This window comes from Narcine bancroftii, chromosome 10 (assembly GCF_036971445.1).
Source record: "Narcine bancroftii isolate sNarBan1 chromosome 10, sNarBan1.hap1, whole genome shotgun sequence".
NCBI classification, from domain to species: Eukaryota; Metazoa; Chordata; class Chondrichthyes; order Torpediniformes; family Narcinidae; genus Narcine; species Narcine bancroftii.
The window spans coordinates 66049146-66071239 of NC_091478.1; the positions used below are offsets into that span (position 1 = coordinate 66049146).

General features: G+C 39.9%; 1 protein-coding gene across 9 annotated transcripts in view; it reads right to left on the minus strand.

Moving 5' to 3' along the window:
- phaf1 (phagosome assembly factor 1) overlaps positions 1-22094 on the minus strand; it is a 105929-nt gene that overhangs the window by 57265 nt on the left and 26570 nt on the right. Inside the window, exon 1 of one of the 9 annotated variants that reach the window (XM_069901178.1) lies at positions 15983-16004. The exons of 7 other annotated variants lie outside the window; for them this stretch is intronic. In XM_069901178.1, coding sequence (XP_069757279.1) covers positions 15983-15988 — 6 coding nt within the window. In that variant the 5' untranslated portion in view covers positions 15989-16004. Of the gene's footprint in view, positions 1-2391; positions 2517-15982; positions 16005-22094 lie in introns of those variants that run through there. One more of the 9 variants, XM_069901176.1, reaches the window with a different exon arrangement.

Below are 22094 nucleotides of genomic sequence, written 5' to 3' on the forward strand. Positions count from 1 at the left end.
GCCTAAAGAAATCTCTTGGTGCCTGCCACATTGACCACCGCCAGTGGGCTGATATCGCCTCAAACCGTGCATCTTGGCGCCTCACAGTTTGGCGGGCAGCAACCTCCTTTGAAGAAGACCGCAGAGCCCACCTCACTGACAAAAGGCAAAGGAGGAAAAACCCAACACCCAACCCCAACCAACCAATTTTCCCCTGCAGCCGCTGCAACCGTGTCTGCCTGTCCCGCATCGGACTTGTCAGCCACAAACGAGCCTGCAGCTGACGTGGACTTTTACCCCCTCCATAAATCTTCGTCCGCGAAGCCAAGCCAAAGAAAGATTAGCTAATATTAAGAACGGTGCATGACTGGCTGAGTTTATCCAGCATTTTTATGCTTCTGCAGATGTTCTTAACTATAATCAAAAATTAGATGAGTCATGGCAAACGTTCAAAAAGTTCATAATTATCAACCATAATTATTCTACTGTGAAATAATAGTTCAGTTGTAAAAGTAATACATCTATGGAGAATGAAGGGAGGATAATATATTTGTATGCAACTTAAAAGGATTGAGAGAGATTTAGAAACTAGTTCCAGTATGATACATTAGTGTTTGCTGCCACTGTGTAATAAACCGAGCTTGGAATGTTGGCTAAGACACAACGTCAATAAAGGGAAGGAAAGAGAATAAATGAACAAGTAAAAAATGTGGCAGGCAGAATATAATGTAGCAAAAAAAAATGTGAGGTTTGTCACTTCGGTAGAAAGAATGGAAAATTATTATTTTTTAGATGGTGAGAAACAATTAAATATAGCCTTGTCCCTTTTCTCTGTCCTGACCCACTGGAGAACTAAGCCTCATACACCAGGCTGCTGTTCATTGACTTCAGCTTGGCATTTAATACAATTATTCCCCAGAGGCTGGTGGAGAAGCAATCTTTTCTGGGACTCAATACCCTTCTCTGCAACTGGATTCTGGACTTTCTAATGAAAAGACTGCTGGGTCAGTAGCAGAACGTTGAGCACTGTCTCGCTGAGCACTGGCACACCTCAGGGCTGTGTGCTCATTCTGCTCCTGTTCATGCTACTGACTCATCAGATCCAGCTCCAACAGTGTCATCAAGTTTGCAGATTACACAAGGATGAGTCACACTTCAGAGAAGAGGTGGAATATCTCATGATATGGTGCAAGAGTAGCCATCTGAATCTCAAAAGAAATGATTGTGGACTTCAGGAGAACCGGAAACAACCACCCTCTGCTACACATCAATAACTCTGTAGTGGAGAGAGTGTAGAACACCAAGTTCCTTAACCTGCAACCTATCGTGGACAGACAACACCTCTCCACTTGTCAGGAAGGTGCAACAGCGGCTGTACTTCCTGAGAAGAGTGAAGCAGGCAACCTTCTGCAGGAGCTCTATAAAGGGTGTCCTGGCCAGCTGCATTAGTGTGGTACAGTTGCTGCACAGAACTGGATCAGGGGTCAATTCACAGGACCATAAGAGTGGCAGAGAGGGTCAGTGCAGTCTTCTCCTCCTCCCCCCCCTAAAAAAATTACGTGATCTACCAGGATAGTTGTCTGAAGAAGGTGCGAAAAATAATTGAGGACCCCTTCCATCCTGCACACAGCATCCTTTAGCTAATCCCATCAAGAAAGAGTATCATAGCCAGCACTCACCAGGCTGAGGAACTACTTCTACCCACAGGCAGTGAGAATGCTGAATGACCAAAGGAACTACTCACACTAACCATCCAAAACCCTCATATTCATGAAACGATATTTATTGATTTGCATACATGAATACTTGTCCTGCACGTGTACTGTTTGCCTGTCTGTATGTGTGTTATGTCTGGATGTGTGCCTGCATATTTTTGCACCGCGGACCAGAGAACACAGTTTCGTCAGGTTGTACCTGTGCAGTAAGATGACAACTTCATTTCACTTGAAATATTGATGTTTAGAAAGAATTTGATGCCTGCTTACATAGGAAGTACAGAGAGCTAATATCGAAACAGACTATCCAATTATAAACATTAATTATTAATTAATTTTAATTGCTTAGAGTTTTGAGTAATGAAATCTAAATGCTATCTTGGTCACAGTGCACCTATGAACACAGCTTTTTGAAATGGGTCCACAGAATCTTCTACATCTATCCAAGAGGGCAGGCTTGGGTTCAGTTTAAAATCAAAGACAACACCTTTAATGATGCAGTCTACCTTTATCTCAATCTACGTTGTATGCAAAACCCTCAGGATTGAACTCATGTGATTTTAACTCCAAGGCCTGGGTGTTAAAATTGATCCAAGTTGCCAAGTTTTTCATTCCATGTTCAATAAAAAACTAGAAATGTTTATCGTCTTAGTGTTAATTCACAAGCAAATTAGGAAACAAAGGGTAAAACCATAACCTGAGAACAAAAAGGAATACTGTGAACATCCTCTCGAAACCAGCAGCACAAGATCATTGTATCACTCTTTGAAAGCAAGGACTTCCAATTAATTTTTTGAATGTCTTTCTCCATACTTTGACTCCAACTCCACAAGTGCCACTTGAAAACAATCACAGAGTGTCAAGTTAGTAAACCAGAATCTAACACAACTGGCTGTAATTACCCTCAAGGTTGAGAACCACTGCTTTCCCCCACCTCCCCCAAAAAAATCTGACTCTCCTTAAGAAAGAAAAAATAAACTAAATATTCTTCTGCAGTGCCCAGTAAAAGCAAATTCATTCAGCAGGCAGCCCAAGTTGCATATTTAATGAGGACAAATCACCTTAATGTAGACAGAGCAGCTTTAATGAAAAGTATGGAAAGAGCTACCACAAGTGCTGAAGAACATAGGCTCAATTTTGACATTTAAGAAATATTTGGATAGGTGCATAGATGTGAGCTATGGTTTGGGTGCAGAATCAGAATTTATTGTCAAGAACACGTCACAAAACATTGTTCTGCAGCAGTATCACAGTGTAAACGTTTATGTAAACCACCTTACAAAATAGTGCAAGAAAATGTCAAAGTAAGGCAACGTTTGCATTTTGTACCTTTTTTCCGATGGTCGCCGAGTGAAGAAGACACAACCTGGGTGATTAGGGGTCCTTGAGAAGAGGCTGCTTTCGTAAGACAACACCTCTTGTAGATGTCCTCGATGGAGTGAAGACTGGTGCCCGTGATGTTGCAGGCCGAATTAACAACCTCTGGAGTTTTTTTCCTTGTTCTGAGCATTGGCACCACTGTACCAGACAGTGAATGAAACCAGCCAGAGTGCTCTCTTCTGTACTCCTGTAAAAGTTTGAGTCTTCGGTGATGTATGGAATCTCCTCAAATTCCTCACAAAGTATAGCAGCTGGCGAGCCTTCTTCATGATTGCATTGACATGGAGGGTTCAGGACCATTCCTGGAGATGTTGACACCCAGGAATTGGAAATTCTTAACCCTCTCCACTGGAGAGGACTGGTTTGTGTTCTCCTGCCTTCGTCCTGAAGTCCACAATCATTTCCTTGGTTTTGCTAACATTGACTGCAAGGTTGTTGGTGTGACAACACTCAACTAGCTAATCTGTCTCTTTTCTGTACACTTCCTCATTGCCATTTGTGATTCTGCTGACAACTGTGGTGTCATCAGCAAATTTGTAGATAGCATTGGAACTGTGCCTGGCCTTAGTCATGGGTATATAGCGAGTACATCAGTGAGGTGCGCCTGTGTTGATCATCAATGAGGAGATGATGTTGCTTCTAATTCTTACTGACTGTAGTCTTCCAATGAGGATGTCAAGGATCCAGTTGCAGAGTGGGGTACAGAGGCCCAGGGTTTGGAGCTTGTTGACCAGCACTAAGACAATAATGGTGCTGAAGGTTGAGCTGTAGTTGATGTAGAGCAGCCATATGCATGAATTGTTGTTTACTAGGTGATTCAGAGCTGAGTGGAGAGCCTGTGATATTATGTCTGATGTGGAATTATTGATGATTCCAATAGGAGTTCGAGGATAGGCAAACTGCTGTCATCCCAGGTCAACAGAACTTAGTACAATAATGGCTTGGCACTTAATAGATAGGCCAAAGGGCCTGTTTCTATGCTGCAGTGCTCCATTGTTCTATGCATGCAGTAGAACAGAGAGATCTGAGAATACAGAATAAGAATTTCACCCACACTTACAAATTCACCAGTTAGGCAAATAACCAGTTCCATACCTTTGCCATTTTAAAAATTAGACCTGGTGATACAGAATCTGGAATGCACCTTTTGCACGACTTTCCAATTTCCAGGAACTTGATCCACAACTAAAACCCTGGAAATATACAAGTAATGCAGATATCTCACCATCAGCCCTCCTTCCATTATTCTTCCACAATCTGTGATTTAGGATTAATCCCTGATGTACTAAGGAAATAAAACACTGTCTGAATCTGTACTCCAAGACAGCTCTTTGCAGAGAAGTTGAAATCAGGATGAACTGGAGAACCTTGAATCCCCATGCTTCAGGAGTTCACACAAGACCCTGCACAAGCTGTGGAGCTAACCACCTCACAAACTACCACCCATCTGATACCACATGACCCATCTGCAGAGGAGGTGCAGGTTCATATTGGCCTCATCAGCCAGTTCAGAATCCTGTAAAACAATTTAGATCGGAAGCACGTCACCCTCGATACTGAGAGACTACCAAAGAACCCTGATAGAGGCAGAAATATTTTTAAATTCATGAATCATGTCAGACAGGGAATGAGACGTGCTTAGATAGTCAGTCATTAGGGGTTTGTGTAACAGGAAAAAGCAGTTAGCAGAAAAAATACATTTCTGTTCTGTACAGCAATGCTGTGAAAGCTACTTTTTTTTTAAAAAGCAAAACCCACAGCTTCCATGCCTTGGAGTCATAGAACATGACAAAAGGCACTTTGGCCCTCCAAGTACTCAATGACCTCATGTACCACTCACACTCATTCCAGTTGATTCTCAGCATATTCCCTTGGTTTTGGTGGGACAGTGGGGACTTTGGCTCCAAAAAGGAATGTCCACTGGTCACTCCTACTATGTTACCATGGAAAAATGCACCATTTCCCCTCTCTCCTCACCACTTACAAAATGTTAACATCACGGGCAATGGCAGCAACAACTGTCATTTCAAAATTGTGTTGGAACCAAGGGTATTACAACCACTGGCGAGTCTGGAACAAGTTCAGAAAACTTACTTCCATGAGGGGTATCAGTGAGTCTTAATGGTCAATAGTTCTATCGTCACCTTCACTAGTGCAAGATTTTTTTTAAATTGCAGATTTATGTTATTTGAATATATACATTTAAATTCCCCAACAATCAGGATGAGGTGGTGGACTGGGTACATTTGACCTTGTTTCTCTGGAGCAATAGTCCAAAATTCCAGTAACTTAAACCACTACATCAATGTACTTGCAATAAGACGACGACGTCAACTTGTTGGTTTGGTGACTACCAGCTTCTGTCCTACTGTTATATCCTTTAGTGGTGTCACTAGCAAGCCAATTTAATCAAGGAAATTGGAAGTCCTCCACTGAAAGGACATTCGCTGAGCCCTCCCTCCAGTAAATAGAGCATTAAAGAAACCATGGAGCATTGTGCATAGCCAAGGTCATCTCAGCAATCAGTACAGCGCACAAATAGAATGAAGGACATTTATACCTTTGAGAGCTATTGTTACTCTTTCTCAAAAGGCAGAGACGTGAATAGAGTCTCTGAATATTAATGAAAAAGAAGACAATATTATTAAGAAAAAGGAGTGGCAGTTAGTGTAGTGGTTTGCACAACTCTGTTACAAGACAAGCAATCAGGACCAGGGTTTGAAAGTGGTGCTGTCTGCAAGGAGTTTGTACGTTCTCCCAATGTCTGCATGGGTTTTTTCCCGGGGGCTCCACTTTCTTCCCACCGTTCAAACTGGGGGATTGTAGATCATTTGGGTGTAATTGGGCAGCACGGACTCGAAAGGGCCGGTTACCCGTACTGTATATCAAAATTTTTAAATTAAAATTATTAAGGAAAAAGTAGACAAGTTTTGATAAGCCAGATGCTGAGGTTACCATTGGTAGATGAGAATGCAGAGTTGAGGTTACAATCAGAGCACTTATAATCTTATTAAAAAGCAGAGCAGGACCAAAGGGTCAAATGGGCTACTTTTGCTTTTAATTTCCACCTACTCCCAATATTCCTTCCAAGTGTTGTTCAACATGAGAACAGGTTTAAGTTCTGAGTGAGGACCATAGTGGTAAACAGATGGTTTATTTGCTAGTGTTTAGGTTGATGTGAGATTTCAGGGGGTCTGGAACCAAAATAGAGTTTTTCCAAGACCATTCTCACCCTGTATATTGTAATATGCTCATTGTTGAAGTGTCCATTCTACCAGCAAGACAGAATGTACCTTGATATTGTTTTGCAATGATTTTGAAAAGAGAGATTCCTATGATAACATCTATGCCTGGATGGTGTTTGACTAATGTGCAGTAGCTCAACCATTTTATATTCCACTCATCAGATGCTCACCTCAAGAATTCTGTAAAGATCAGCTGGACCGGAAATAAATCCACCAGTTCCAAATTCAGTGCTTCGGTTAATGGCAGGTGGACTGTTCATATTTATTCTTACTCTGTTTTGACTTGGCAGATTTTCATACAACTTCATGGTTTACCAAGCCATCCCAGAGGATAGCCAAGACCAACCAGTGATATGATCTGCATTCATGTGGAAAGTGTGCATTTTCTTGCCTGAAGGACAGTGGCCAGAGCTGCTGTTATGGCAGCGCTGCCACTGGTCCTGACCCACAAAGAGCAGGGAGCAGAGACATAGCGCTCCTGCAGTGTCCAACCACCCTATCCATTTACTGTCAGTTCCGTACAGGTGATGTTATTTAAAATCCCACGACCGCAGAGTCTGCACCCAAGAGTGCAGCTCCTATGATCGGAAGCAGCCATGAGAGGTTGCAGACTCCAGGGAAGCAGAGGACTGGCGCAGAGCACCAGAAAATGGGAGATCACCCCCTGTCTGAGGAATGATACATGGGATGGCTGTAGGACCCACACAGGCAGCAGGCTATTGGTGACTCAAGGAGAAGAAGCCATGCAAGCTATGAGCTGCTGGAGACTGGCTCAAAACTAGCTGAATGGTTACCAGATATCGGAACCAGGACGTGAGGGGCCTTAATCGTTGGAGGCTCGGTTGTGGACCTCAGGTTGCCAATGGTTCGGACTGGACTCTGTGTGGTTGCAGGAGCACCGGAGGTGAATCCATGGACACTCGGTGACTCAGGGTGGGGGGAAGCTTTTGTTTGCTTATTTCTCTGACTGTATAACCATATAACCATTTACAGCACGGAAACAGGCCATGTCGGCCCTTCAAGTTCATACCGGTTCACTTGAACAACTCCACTAGCTCCTCTGCAAACTCCTGAGGAAGTAGAGGCTTTCTTCATGATGCCATTGGTGTATTGGTTCCAGGAGATTAGCTAATTAATTCAACACTCACGTGAATAGGGTGGTGAAGAAGGCTTTTAGTATGCTGGCCTTTATCAATCATTGCATGGAATATAGGAGTTGGGAGGTGATGTTGAGATTGTATAAGACGTTGGTGCGGCCTAATTTGGAGTTCTGTGTGCAGTTCTGGTCGCCTAATTATAGGAAGGATATAAACAGAGTGGAGAGAGTGCAGAGAAGGTTTACCAGAATGTTACCTGGGTTTAAGCATCTAGAGTATAGGGAGAGATTGGACAGATTAGGTCTTTATTCTTTGGAGCGTAGAAGGTTGAGAGGGGATTTGATAGAAGTATTTAAGATTATGAAAGGGATAGACAGAGTGGATGTGGATAGACTATTTCCGTTAAGAGGAGGAAAGATTAAAACAAGAGGACATGAGTTAAGAATTAAGGGGCAGAGGTTTAGAGGTAACATGAGGGGGAACTTCTTTACTCAGAGAGTGGTAGCCGTGTGGAATGAGCTTCCGGGAGAAATAGTGGCGGCGGAGTCAATTGTATTATTTAAGAAAAGGTTGGACAGGTATATGGATGAGAAGAAGATGGAGGGTTATGGGCATTGTGCAGGGAGGTGGGACTAGAGAGGGGTGTTTGGTTCGGTGCGGACTAGAAGGGCCTAATGGCCTGTTTCCGTGCTGTAATTGTTATGTTAACATCTGCATGGCCACCCTGAAAATACATTTCGGTTAAGAAATACTATGTTCCAAGGGGTGGTATTAAGCCCAGATATATTGGGGTGCAATCCAGGCCACTTGTCATTATCTCATTAAGTTTGACAATGATCCATTGACAGCTATTTTTCCAATTCTCTTCCATGATCCGAGATCCATGGTTACTCATGCAGTATGGAAAATTTTGTCAGCTGAATATAAATAATTTTTATCATCCTCTCATATTCTCCCTCAGAGACAAAAAAAAGATTAATTTTGAAGGGACTGTAATATATTCTTTTTTTATAATTTTTTATTTTTCACACTATGAACCATATTAACCAATACACACAAACATTTCCCTCTTGAATATACACAGTGTCATTTTCTCCCCCCTCCCTCCTTCCCACCCCCCTCCAAACCCATTAAACGTTCCACATATGCAATAAACCCATTAAACAATGTCATCACACAATGAAAATAAACAAGAAAATTGTGTCATCTACTTTTACACATTGAGTCAGTTCGTTTCGTCTTCTTCTCGTTCTATCATTTTAGGAGGTGGAGGTCTGCGGTAGGCCCTCTCTGTTGTGTTCCATGTACGGTTCACAAATTTATTTGAAATATGTAACTTTATTTTTTTAATTATATGTTATTTTTTTCCAATGGAATACATTTATTCATTTCTATGTACCATTGATGTACTCTCAGGCTCTCTTCTGATTTCCAGGTTGACATTATACATTTTTTTGCTACAGCTAAGGCTATCATAATGAATCTTTTTTGTGGTTCATCCAGTTTGAGGCCTAATTCTTTACTTATATTACTTAGAAGAAAGATCTCTGGATTTTTTGGTATGTTGCTTTTTGTGATTTTATTTAATACCTGATTTAGATCTTCCCAAAACTTTTCCACTTTCTCACATGCCCAAATTGCATGTACTGTTGTTCCCGTTTCCTTCTTACAGTGAAAACATCTGTCTGATACTGTTGGATCCCATTTATTTAACTTTTGGGGCGTGGTGTATAGCCTGTGTAACCAATTACATTGTATCATGCGTAACCTTGTATTTATTATATTTCTCATAGTTCCGGAGCATAGCTTTTCCCATGTTTCATTCTTTATCTTTATGTTTAGAGCTTGTTCCCACTTTTGTTTGGGTTTATAGCTTATTTCATCATTCTCTTTCTCTTGCAGCTTGATGGACTGTAATATATTCTTCAGGCAATTTCTGCCAATGGCAAATCAGTCTGCCTTGCAACAGACAGAAGGCAATTTTGTGTAATTATGACACTGTTTTTATTACATGACAATGAATTGAATCTTGAATTAGTGAACCAGTATGTTGATTGGAGTAGCAATCGAATAGTTTCATAAAAACTTAATTGAGTTTAAATTCCACAGCTACCAGGTGGATCATGAACTGAAATCTTTGATTTTGATACTGGCCCACCTCGCTGACCAATCCAACCAGTTGCTCTGCTCACCACACTACTGATAATAGAAAGATGACACAGGATCCTTTGTGGCGGCACACATCCTCATGGTGAACCAGCCCCGCTTGTACTGCCATGTGGAGGAGCAGCCATGGGGAAATGGCGTCGACAGAGGTTTCTCTCCGACTCCAGCATCCCTTCCAGTGCGCACCCTGGGCAGCGATTATGATGTCACAATGTACCAGGTGACTGAGCTCATGCTGCACTTATAGGGTTGTGATGAACTTGAATAAAAACAGTCGTTAACGACCCTCAACGTGGTGGCTGTGTTTCTTCCACTGCTCACACCACCACACCTTAAAGGATTAATGTTCGCCATCAAAATCACCAGCGAGTTCCAGGAATTATTCACTGCTCAGCATCTTCTGTTCTTTCTGCCTGCCCCCAATCCTTTATTGGCTTCAGAACCAGTTTAGGTTCTGAGCTGGCCAGAAAAGAATGCACTTCATCCAGATATGCAGCCTTTTCTTGCATGTTTTAGCATTCTATTAAAGATGCACCTGCTCAACCAGGAATTATAAGAATCAAGAAATCTGTGAGTGGATAGACAGATCTTAATTAAAGTATAGCTCAGCATTTAGAATTCTTACCCTTCCTTCTGTGGTGCTTTAAAATCTCTCTTATCTTTTTCATCCACACATACCAAAGGTCTCAAAGCCCCTAGTTTCCTTTTCAACTGACCCAACCAGTTACCTTCCACCACCACCCTCCTCCTCCTCCTTGTTCTCACCCTCAAACTTTTACTTATCCCACTTTCTCCAAAGGGTAGTCATGGTACCCACATGTGTGTCAGCTAAGCCTGCCTTTTTGTTGGAATGTGGGCAATCCATGCTGCGTCTATATAGGCAAGGCTCCTCAACTCTTCCTCCACTACATTGGTGCTGCCTCATGCACCCACGATGACCTTGTGAGCTTTATCCACTATATATATAATATATATATATATATATATATATTAGAATGGGATTTTCTTTTTAAAGTTTTGAAAAAAATTTGGGTTAGGGTCAATATTTATTGACTGGATTAAAATAGTACAAGAACCCTACTGTGAAAGTAGTGACTGATGGTCAAATTCAACAATTTTTCGATTGACTAGATCAAGTAGACGAGGTTGTCCACTGTCACCCACTTTATTTGTTTTAGGGATTAAACACTTTGCTGAATTAATAAGGCAGGATTCAAAGATAAAGGATATTAAAGTGAATCAGAAAGAATATAAAATAAGTTCGTTTGCAGATGAAGTCCTGATTTATTTAACAGATTTGTTAAATTTGTTGCATCAACTTAAATTTGGATTAAAATATGGAGAAATATCTGGTTTTAAGATTATTTGGGGGGAAAAGTGCCTTTAGTAAAGGGGGATATATAAACTGTAAGAAGGTAATTGATTTTAAAATGGCTAGATGTGGGAAAATACTTAGGTATTTGAGTGGAAGCTGAATTAAAACATTTAAATTAAATGATTCTCCATTATTAAAAAGAATAAAAGATCTGGAAAGATGGAATACATTACCTATTACTTTAATAGGTACACTGAATTGTGTTAAAATGAATGTTTTTCCTAGAATATCTTTTTCAATCAATTCCAGTTCAAAAGATTTTTTTTAAAGAATGCTTGTGTTGGGAAATTTTTTATTGAAAGGAACGATGGCAAGTTTCTTTAGATAAATTAACTTGGAATTACAATTTAGGAGGTTTGCAGCTTCCTAACTTTGTGAATTATTAAGCTGCATTTTGTTAATGTAATGTGTATGATTTAAATAAAATTCCATCTTGGGTATATAGAACTAAGTAAAATAGGGGAACGCATAAGGTTTTATTTATAAATGGAATTTAAGGTCATTAACAATGAATAGAGAAACTCCCACATTGAAGCATTTAGTTGAGCTTTGGAATAAGGTTGATAAAGAAATCGGGGGAGGATTAACACCATTATTCTAGAATAAATTGATTCTATTTTCCATGGGAAATAAATTTTTAAAGATTTGGAAGGGTCAAGGAAATAAGATAGAAGATGTTTTATTTCTTTTCATAAAGATCCCTGAAAATACTAGATTTTGTTATTATCAAGTTATGAAATTTTTACATGAAAGTTATGGTCAAGAGCCATTATTACCTGTAGAGATGGAATTTGAATCATTGTTACATAATGAAAAAAATAAATTTATTCCCACAATGTCTTTTCTTTGGATTGGCTTCGCGGACAAAGATTTATGGAGGGGGTAAAAGTCCACGTCAGCTGCAGGCTCGATTGTGGCTGACAAGTCCGATGCGGGACAGGCAGACACGGTTGCAGCGGAACATTGGTTGGTTGGGGTTGGGTGTTGGGTTTTTCCTCCTTTGTCTTTTGTCAGTGAAGTGGGCTCTGCGGTCTTCTTCAAAGGAGGTTGCTGCCCGCCGAACTGTGAGGCGCCAAGATGCACGGTTTGAGGCGATATCAGCCCACTGGCGGTGGTCAATGTGGCAGGCACCAAGAGATTTCTTTAGGCAGTCCTTGTACCTCTTCTTTGGTGCACCTCTGTCACGGTGGCCAGTGGAGAGCTCGCCATATAACACGATCTTGGGAAGGCGATGGTCCTCCATTCTGGAGACGTGACCCACCCAGCACAGCTGGATCTTCAGCAGCGTGGACTCGATGCTGTCGGCCTCTGCCATCTCGAGTACTTTGATGTTAGGGATGAAGTCGCTCCAATGAATTTTGAGGATGGAGCGGAGACAACGCTGGTGGAAGCGTTCTAGGAGCCGTAGGTGATGCCGGTAGAGGACCCATGATTCGGAGCCGAACAGGAGTGTGGGTATGACAACGGCTCTGTATTCGCTAATCTTTGTGAGGTTTTTCAGTTGGTTGTTTTTCCAGACTCTTTTGTGTAGCCTTCCAAAGGCGCTATTTGCCTTGTAAAAAAGCCCAAAAATAGGGCTTCATAATTCTTGACAAAGATTAAAGTAGATTTGAATAAACAAATAGATTGGATTGGGATATGTGGAGAAAATATGAAAAGTACAACAAATGAGATCTAGAATGGTTCAATATAATTTTATTCATCAGTTATATTCAACATATAAATTTTAAAAATTGAACCAGACATTTTTGGATTTAGATGCGGACAGGAAATTGGTACATTTTTGCATTCGACTTTGCAGTGTCCTAAAGTTAAACCTTTTTGGTTAGAAATGGGTAAATTATTGGGGATTAAATTCTCACAGGATCCAATGTTATTTTTATTGAGTAATATTAAGAATATTGAACCCAAGTTGAAAATGAATATGTATCAAAAGAAGTTTGTTTAAATTGCTTTAGCAATAGCAAGAAAATGCATGGCCATAACTTGGAAGTCTGACATGGATCTAGGTATAGAAAGATGGCATGCTGAAGTTCAGAATTGCATACCATTTGAGAAAATTACTTATGATTTTAGAGACATATATATATTTTGGAAGATATGGAGCCCATATTTACAAAATATGGGTGTTAATATTTAAATGAGGCTCTAACATTCCCTTAATCCTCAAGGTCTCAAAATACTATCAAGAAACTTTAAAGTAATAGATACCCCTGTTGAGGGTCTCTTGTTCCCTTTCTTACTCTTCTTACTCTCCTTCCTCTTTCTTTGCAGGGATGGTGGGAGGGGGTGGTATATAGGGAGGTTTTCTTATCTTTTCTTTTTATACGCCACATGTATTTGTATTGATTTGAATTACTTTTCATTATGTCCTTTATTTGTGTGGTTCTAAATTTATAAATAAAATTTATTAAAAAACTATCCACTGTGCTAACTTTCTTCCCAACCTCAGACTCACTTGGCTTATCTATGGTGACACTCGTCCCTTTGTTAATATGTCTTCATCTTGGGAGACAAACTCTACAGACATTTTCTACAAACTCTCCAACCACCCTGAAATTCTCCTATTGGCTTGGAAGTTCTTTGATAGTCTCTCTCATGCTTCCGCCCGCCCCCCCCCCCACCGCTATCTCGGCTGCTCTTAAGCCCCACGTCATGTAACCACCCAGACTCACTTCCACAGCCATGCATCCTTCCTAGCTTCATATCAGTAATATTTTGGGCTCAGGCCCAAAACATTGGTTACCTTTTACTTCCTACGGTTGCCACGTGACCCACTGAGTTTCTCCAGCATGTTGGTGTATTGCACTTAACCGCAGCATCTGCAGATTTTGTTTAACCTGATACAGTCAAGAACAGGGTTTAACTATAATGGTGTATCAACATGCTAAGTTAATTCAAGTAAAATAAGCGAAAGAATTATAAAGGCTTTGTTTGTGAATGGATTCTTTAAAAAAAAAGTACCATTATTCTATTTAGTGTGAAATAGCTTTGAAGTAATGGCTAATAAAAGAGTAGTTTCACAGTGACCAAACCCAATAATGATACTGTACAAATTAAAAAACCCAGAAATAAAGGACAGAAAAAATGTAAATATAAATGATAATAAATCATCTTAAGGCAAGTAGTGATATAAACATTATAGAGCCAGAAGAATCAGAAATAGAACTGATAATGGATGGATATTAAAGATACAGAACAAAGGTTTGAGTAGTTTACAGGTCCCTTTACATGAGGAATACATTTGAGGAAAGAAATCAATCAATCAGAGAACTTTAACCTACATATACTGAAGAAATGCTTACGGCAGATTGGAGAATGGATTCTAAGAAAATAGGATACATTCTGGAGCAATGCCTTAGGACAACTAGGGAATAGACTCTTGAATCTCCTCTTGTGTAGAGACAAATTAAATAGCAATGCTGCGGTATGGGGCAGGGCTGAAAAAGTGAACAATATGCAGATTGGAAAATAAACCTCAGTCAGAATCCAGGACCCTCATTATTTTAATGAGTTGGCAGTTAATAGTCTCAGTAAAATAAAACCAATGCAACATCGTGAAAGATTCAATCACTTTTGATGCTAAAGCTATTTCCTGCCAGAATGCAAAAGGAGACTTGATTCAATGATTACACAAGCTTGAAGAATACACCAGCATAAATGAAGAAGTCCATAAAAGCAGAGATCAAACTGGTCTTTATTATAATGCTCAACAATGGCAACAGTACCACATTTGATTACTCTAAAATCAGGGCAAGTGGATTTCTAGTCATGATCAGAGAATCAGAGTAGATATTTCAATACATGTTACGAACAATGGCATTAGGAATTTTTCTAAGCAGTACTGCTAACAGAGGGGTAATACCAGTAGAGATCGAGATCTGTACCAGCATTGTCATTAGAGCATTTCTCATTCTTGCTTGCAAAACATAACTGAATGAGGTGGACAACTGTGTATAAAGCTGGTATGAAAAGGGGAGAATTCTTATTACAGTCCTTTTGGCAAAATAGCTCAAAAGGCCTGCAAGTTTGATTCAACACAATCACCAATTGAAATGTTACCCAGATAAATCCACGTCTTTATCATGATTTATCCTTTTCACAATAATATTTGCCGTTGGTGAACTCTCTGGAAGTTTATACCAGATCTTAAATTTTTCAAGTGATACACCATGTAGTGTATCACTACAGTTTAGTTGTGCCACAAACTGGTAAAATTGCAATTTTACTGCTATGATGAAATACATTTTAATAACTTCAAATGGATTTGAATATGCACATTTTGATTTAGTTGTGCATCTACTGCAACTTTATGCATTGACATTTCTTCATAACCTAAACAAACCAAATTTTACAAACACTAAAAAACTTCAAATGAATTAAAAATTACAATGTAGGAAAATGAGGTTTTACATTATAGTAAGTTGGAAACTAACAAATGTTTATGCCCAAAGGCAACTCAGTAAAGATGCAAAGAGTAAACAAGAAACACAGCAAGCAATTAGGATGGAAAATGGTAAACTGCCCTTTACTGCAAGTAGAATGGAGTATGAAAGGAAAAGTCTTGTTGAAACCTCACTTGTGTAGTGTGCAGCTTGGGTCTCTATACCTTTAGTAGTATATATTAGCCCTGCCTTCAGTGCATTAATTCCCGAGAAAAGTTGTAATAGAATCATACAGCATGGAAAGAGACCATTCAGCCCTCCTCGTTGACTCCAACCATTGAACACCCTTTCATATCCTATGCTCAGCACTTGGTCCATGGTCTTTTATGCAAAGACTATTTGCATGCTTACCTAGACACTAAAATATCACCAGTGATCCAGTTTTACTCTCTAGTTTTATTCAACTATGATGGGAGGAAAATATTTTTGCACTCTATTCTATCTGCATCTCTTATTATATTATATACCTCAATCATGTCTCCTCTTAAACTCTTCCACTCTAGGAGAATAGATCTAACTTCTCCAAGCTCTCCACATAACTGAACTACTTCATTCTGGGCTACATCCTAGTGCATCTCACCTGCATCCTCTTCAGTTATATCACATCCTTCCAATAAGTTGGTGCCCAGAACTGCATTCGATGTTCTAGCTGAGGTATGAAAAGGTTGTATGAAAAAGTTGGAGCATTAATTTCCCAATTTCTGTATTCAGTGCTCTGACTAATAAAGACCTGGATCCCAATCTGTCTACCTAACTATGTTATCTTTCTGTATTACCTTCCACATTCTATGGGCTTATACTCTCTCTGTTCAATATTCCATCCAATTCATGGGGCCTGTATTAGCCTCCAAGTGCTGGTTTAAATTAAATACCATTTTCAGTCCATTTCACCAATACAAGGATCTCTTTCCATCTTCCACTATGAACAACTTCACCAAATTCATGTAAAGTGCAAACTTAATGATTTTGCCTCCTACATCCACATCCAAGTAATTTACATACATTAGAAACAGTAAGGGTCACAGCACCAATGATCATGGGATACTAGTCACAGGCATCCAATCGCAACAACATTCCACCATCACTGTATCTCCTATTGCCAGTTAACTTTGGATTTAATTTACCAATTTGCCCTGCATCACATGGTATCAAATGTTTTTAATGAGTCACCCATGTGATACCTTGTCAAAGACTTTACTAAAACCCATGTACATTTTATCTACTGCCCTTCCCTCATCATTACACTGTTCTACAAAGAAAGGTTCCACAAGATGGACTTTATTCACTAAGGCAGGGGTGGCTTAACACAAGAGCAACATGTGATAAACTTTAGATGTTTCAGAGCTGCAATCACATGATTGCAAGCCATGCCCATTAAAACTACCATTGTGAGCATGGAACAATTCCTGTTACAGCCAACTTATTTCTGTGAGCCGAACATTATAAGTGAAAGAGCTGCATGTAGTTTGCAAGCTGTGGTTTGACCATCAATGCACTAGAGCTTAGTAGAATGAGAGGAAAATTAACAGACACAGTTCTAAAAAGGATTGTCACAGTAGATGCCAAGACATGCCTTCTGGGTGAAGAGTCCAGCAAGGGGCTTGCAAAGTCCAAGTTTCCATTCAGGAATGAGATAAAGGGGAGACTCTCTGAGGGGTGGAAATGTCTCTCTCAGCAAGAAGAAGAACTTCTAGAGTCCAGCCGGTCCGGTCCGGGGAGGTGGAGAAGCTGCTACCGGCGCCCCGACAACCTACTGATTGTGCGCAGTCGTTGCCTCGCCTCAGCAGTTGGGACCAGTCCAGGCATTGATAAGTATAATTGGGAAGGGCTTGCATATTATAGTTTGAAATCAGCTTTTGAATTTGTAATAAACATTTGTATAAACTGAAAAAAAAGGAATGAGATAAAGGACAAATGTCTTTAGATGGAGGACTTAAGAATGTTTTTCATTTAAAAAAAAAACACATTTGTGGATGTTCAATAGTTGGTCATATTCAAGGCAGAAAGAAATTTTGGGACACAAGGAGAATTGGACTTGGAGCATGATCAGCCATAACTTTATTTGTATATCCACAAGGCCTCATTTGAGTTTTAAACATTTAAAAGCATTTTTTTGAATTTCCAATAATTCAGAAAACAGCTGTTGGCAGTCAAATTCCAGATAAAAACAATTTAGAACTGTTAACAGGTGTGCTTCACTTGCTGAATTGCTACTGCGTAGAAATCTTTCATAAAAGTTTGAAGCTAAAATCTAATGGCTATTTAAAGAATTCAACAGGATCTCCCACTAAAGCTACAAACATTTTTTCATACAAGAAAGAATCAAAGGCAACGTATTCAAGGGTGAACAGAGGAGTGCACTCATTGGAAAAGTGGAATATTTTCAGAGTTTACATCAATTTTCTTTAAGCCACAGCCAAGTGCAGTAAAAACTCCCCATTCAAAGGAATCACAACTGGGGCTCTGGGCAGAACAGAGCTCAGATGAAAGAGAACACAAATATTCAAAAAGGATGAAAGAAAGAGGATTTTCAGAAATGTGATCAAGATCTTGAGCATCAAGGTTTATATCAAACAAGGAAAATAATATCAGTGCGATTGATCCTGAGGAATGAGATGGGCAAAGTATCACTTCAGGATCATTGTGCATGAAGGTTTAGACAGGAAATGAAGTAAAAGTTTAAAATCAATGAAGTGAGAGAGAGAATTTGATGAAGGTGAAATTAAAAATAAAGCAGATAAAAGAGAACAATGGGAGACCTTTAAGAGGAGATACTGTGCAAGGTAGTGCTCCTTGTATGAGAGAGGAAGTAGAGAAAATGAAACAAAAGAGTTGATGGCACATATCTACAGGGAGAAATAGACCAAATGAAGGAAAAATGAGAGCAGAGGTAAAATGGGGAAAAAATCAAAAGAGAATCTGCATAGAATGACCACACAATAAGGAAACATTCTCCTAAAGGCATGAACAGTAATCAATTAGTAAAGGAGATGGGAGATCAAAGACAGGGACAAAGACAGCCATCATGAAATCAGATGTACATCAAAATTAGAATACTTAAAGGGTGCTTAATTTGTCTTTAAAAGAAAGATGTTGCTAATATTCCAGGAGAATAATTGCAGGAAGTGCCAATGACATAAGGAGGTTACAAAAGGAATGATTGTACCCAAGTTATCTGGTTCAGATGGGATGCAAGCAAAGTAGCTGAAAGGAATAAATATTGCACAAGGGCTTGGTATGATTTTCCAATCCTCTCAGTGTTCCACTTACCTCTTCTCTTCTTTGGCTTGGCTTTGCGGACAAAGATTTATGGAGGGGTAATGTCCACGTCAGCTGCAGGCTCGTTTGTGGCTGACAAGTCCGATGCGGGACTGGCAGACACGGTTGCAGCGGTTGCAAGGGAAAATTGGTTGGTTGGGGTTGGGTGTTGGGTTTTTCCTCCTTTATCTTTTGTCAGTGAGGTGGGCTCTGCGGTCTTCTTCAAAGGAGGTTGCTGTCCGCCGAACTGTGAGGTGCCAAGATGCACGGTTTGAGGCGACATCAGCCCACTGGCGGTGGTCAATGTGGCAGGCACCAAGAGATTTCTTTAGGCAGTCCTTGTCTCTCTTCTTTGGTGCACCTCTGTCTCGGTGGCCAGTGGAGAGCTCACCATATAACACGATCTTGGGAAGGCGATGGTCCTCCATTCTGGAGACGTGACCTACCCAGCGCAGTTTGATCTTCAGCAGCGTGGATTCGATGCTGTTGGCCTCTGCCATCTCGAGTACTTCGATGTTGGTGATGAAGTCGCTCCAATGAATGTTGAGGATGGAGCGGAGACAACGCTGGTGGAAGCAGTCTAGGAGCCGTAGGTGATGCCGGTAGAGGACCCATGATTCGGAGCCGAACAGCAGTGTGGGTATGACAACGGCTCTGTATACGCTAATCTTTGTGAGGTTTTTCAGCTGGTTGTTTTTCCAGACTCTTTTGAGTAGTCTTCCAAAGGCGCTATTTGCCTTGGCGAGTCTGTTGTCTATCTCGTTGTCGATCCTTGCATCGATGAAATGGTGCAGCCGAGATAGGTAAACTGGTTGACCGTTTTGAGTTTTGTGTGCCCGATGGAGATGTGGGGGGGCTGGTAGTCATGGTGGGGAGCTGGCTGATGAAGGACCTCAGTTTTCTTCAGGCTGACTTCCAGGCCAAACATTTTGGCAGTTTCCGCAAAACAGGACGTTAAGAAATTATAATTACTGAATTTGATGCAGAACAGATAAGTGCATTTTGTCTGTCTAACCTAATTTGATGTTTGAATAAGGAATGAAGATGGATTCAGAGTTGGAAATGTAAATCAGGAGAACATAAACCAGTCCACATTGAGAGGTCAGCAGTGGAAAGGGTCAAGAACTCCAAATTCCTGGCTGTCAATATCTCTGAAAATCTATCCTGGGGCCTCCATGTTGATGTAATCATGAAGAAGACTTTGTGAGGAATTTGAAGGATATTTGATAGATCACCAAAAACTCTTGAAAATTTCTACAGGTGTACTGGAGAGCATTCTGACTGGTTGCATCAAAATCTGATATGGAGTTGCCAATGCACAGGACAGGAAAAGACTACCGAGGGGTTGTGAACTCAGCCAGCACCATCATAGGCATGACTTCATTCCATTGAGGACATCTACAAGAAGTGGTATCTCAAGAAAGCAGCCTCTATCCTCAAGGACCCTCATCACCTAAGCCATGCCCTCACACTGCTACCATCAGGAAGGAGGTGCAGGAGCCTGAAGACATACACCCAATGAAACATTATCTTCCCCTCTGCTATCAAATTTCTGAATGCACAATGACCACCTAACTTTCTCTTCTTTTTACATTAATTCATTTATTTTAAAATGTAATTTATATCAATATTTGCACCTGCAATGCAGCCACAAAAAAAAATGAATTTTGTGACAATAAATTCTAATTCTCAAATAGGGGAGCTGCTGATTGCAAGATTAAAAACAGTGGCATTGCGCAGGAACCAGTGCTTATGACCAATGTTTCATGGTAATATATCATTAACTAGAATACATGTGTAATAAAATTTCAATTTACAGACAACAAAGAGTTGGTAGTATGATAAACATTGAAAACTGGAGCAAGGGAACACAGATAAGGTAGCAAAGCAGGCAGAGATGTGACACATGCAATTTAATGCAGATACTAAATCATACTTTTGGCAGAGAGACTAAAGGAAGACAGTTTTAAAAGGTTTGCAGCAACAGAGAGTCTTGACCAATACACAGATCTTTCGAAGTTACAGAAGGTGCTGAAGGAAGGCTTAGTGATGAATAAAAAGACATACAAAATAGTTTATTTTGAACCTTTGCAAAACACTGGTTTAATTGAAACATTTCCGACCAGAATTTATGATCTCAGAAAAAGAACTGATGAGACGGAAATGGCTCTGGGAATGAATGAATAAGCAGCAAGAATGTTGGAACTCGGTTTGCTTTCCTTGGAGCAACAGTCGAGAGGACAAAGTCACAATAATTCTGAAGATGGCAAATAGAGATGCTGCTCTTAGTTGCAGCTAAACAAGATAAAAGTTCAAGCTGATGGTCAAAACACAGAAGATGCAAGGAAAAACTTTTCAAAATGCTTTATGATTCAGAACTCACTGCCTCCAAAAGGTAGTAGTAAGATAATTCAATCAGAGCCTTGCAAATAAAACTGAAAAGGCGCCTGTGGGAAAATAATTTGACGAAACAATAGGCATATGAGGAAAAAAAGGATTAAGGTTTTAACATGGAATTGATAGGTCCAGTGCCTTCACTCCAAGGTAAAAATTCTTGATTTGTTAACACAAGTATGACATCACAACAGATTGCTCACTGGTCAAGTGCGCACGAATCCTTACCCCTCTCCCCAAAGGAAATCGGTGCAAAATCAATCAAGACAATTTAGTTTAAAGACCTCCTTTTATAGCAATCGTCTAAAGGAAGCAAAAAAAAACTCACCCCAAAAATAAAATGTGAGCACTAACAGGTTTCTTTTATTTAAAAAAGAACATTTGCATTTCCTTGCTCCAGAAATGGCAAAAGAGAAGCATCAGGACACACTGCATTATTTATTATAACCTGATGATATGATGGCCCTCATTATTTAAACATTGTCCAAACATTATACTGTAAAGAAAAACTGGATAACTCCATTGTACTTCCGTTTCAGATGTTTCATTTTCAGGCATCTTTATGGAGGCAAATTAAAAACAGCAAATGCAACTGAGTCACTAGAAGTAAAGGGTTGATCAGTTTTTTAAAAAAATTTTATTTTTCACACCATAAACCACATTAATCATGATACATACTTTTTCCTTTTCAAATATATACAGTGCCATTTTCTCCCCCCCCCCCCTCCTCCCATCCCACCCTCCCTACCTCCCCCCCCCCCCCCCCAACCCCGGTCCATTTAAAGTACAAAACCAGTCAATCAATGTTGTCATTCAATAAAAATAAACAAGAAATTCCACTGAGTCAATTCTTTTCATTTCCTTCTCCTTTCGTTAATTTAGGTAGTGAATGTCCCCGATAGGTTTTCTCTATTGTGTTTCATGTTAGGCTCCCATATTTGTTCAAATATTTCAATATTATTTCTTAAACTATATGTTATTTTTTCTAATGGAATACATTTATTCATTTCTTATACCATTGTTATATTTTCAAATTATCT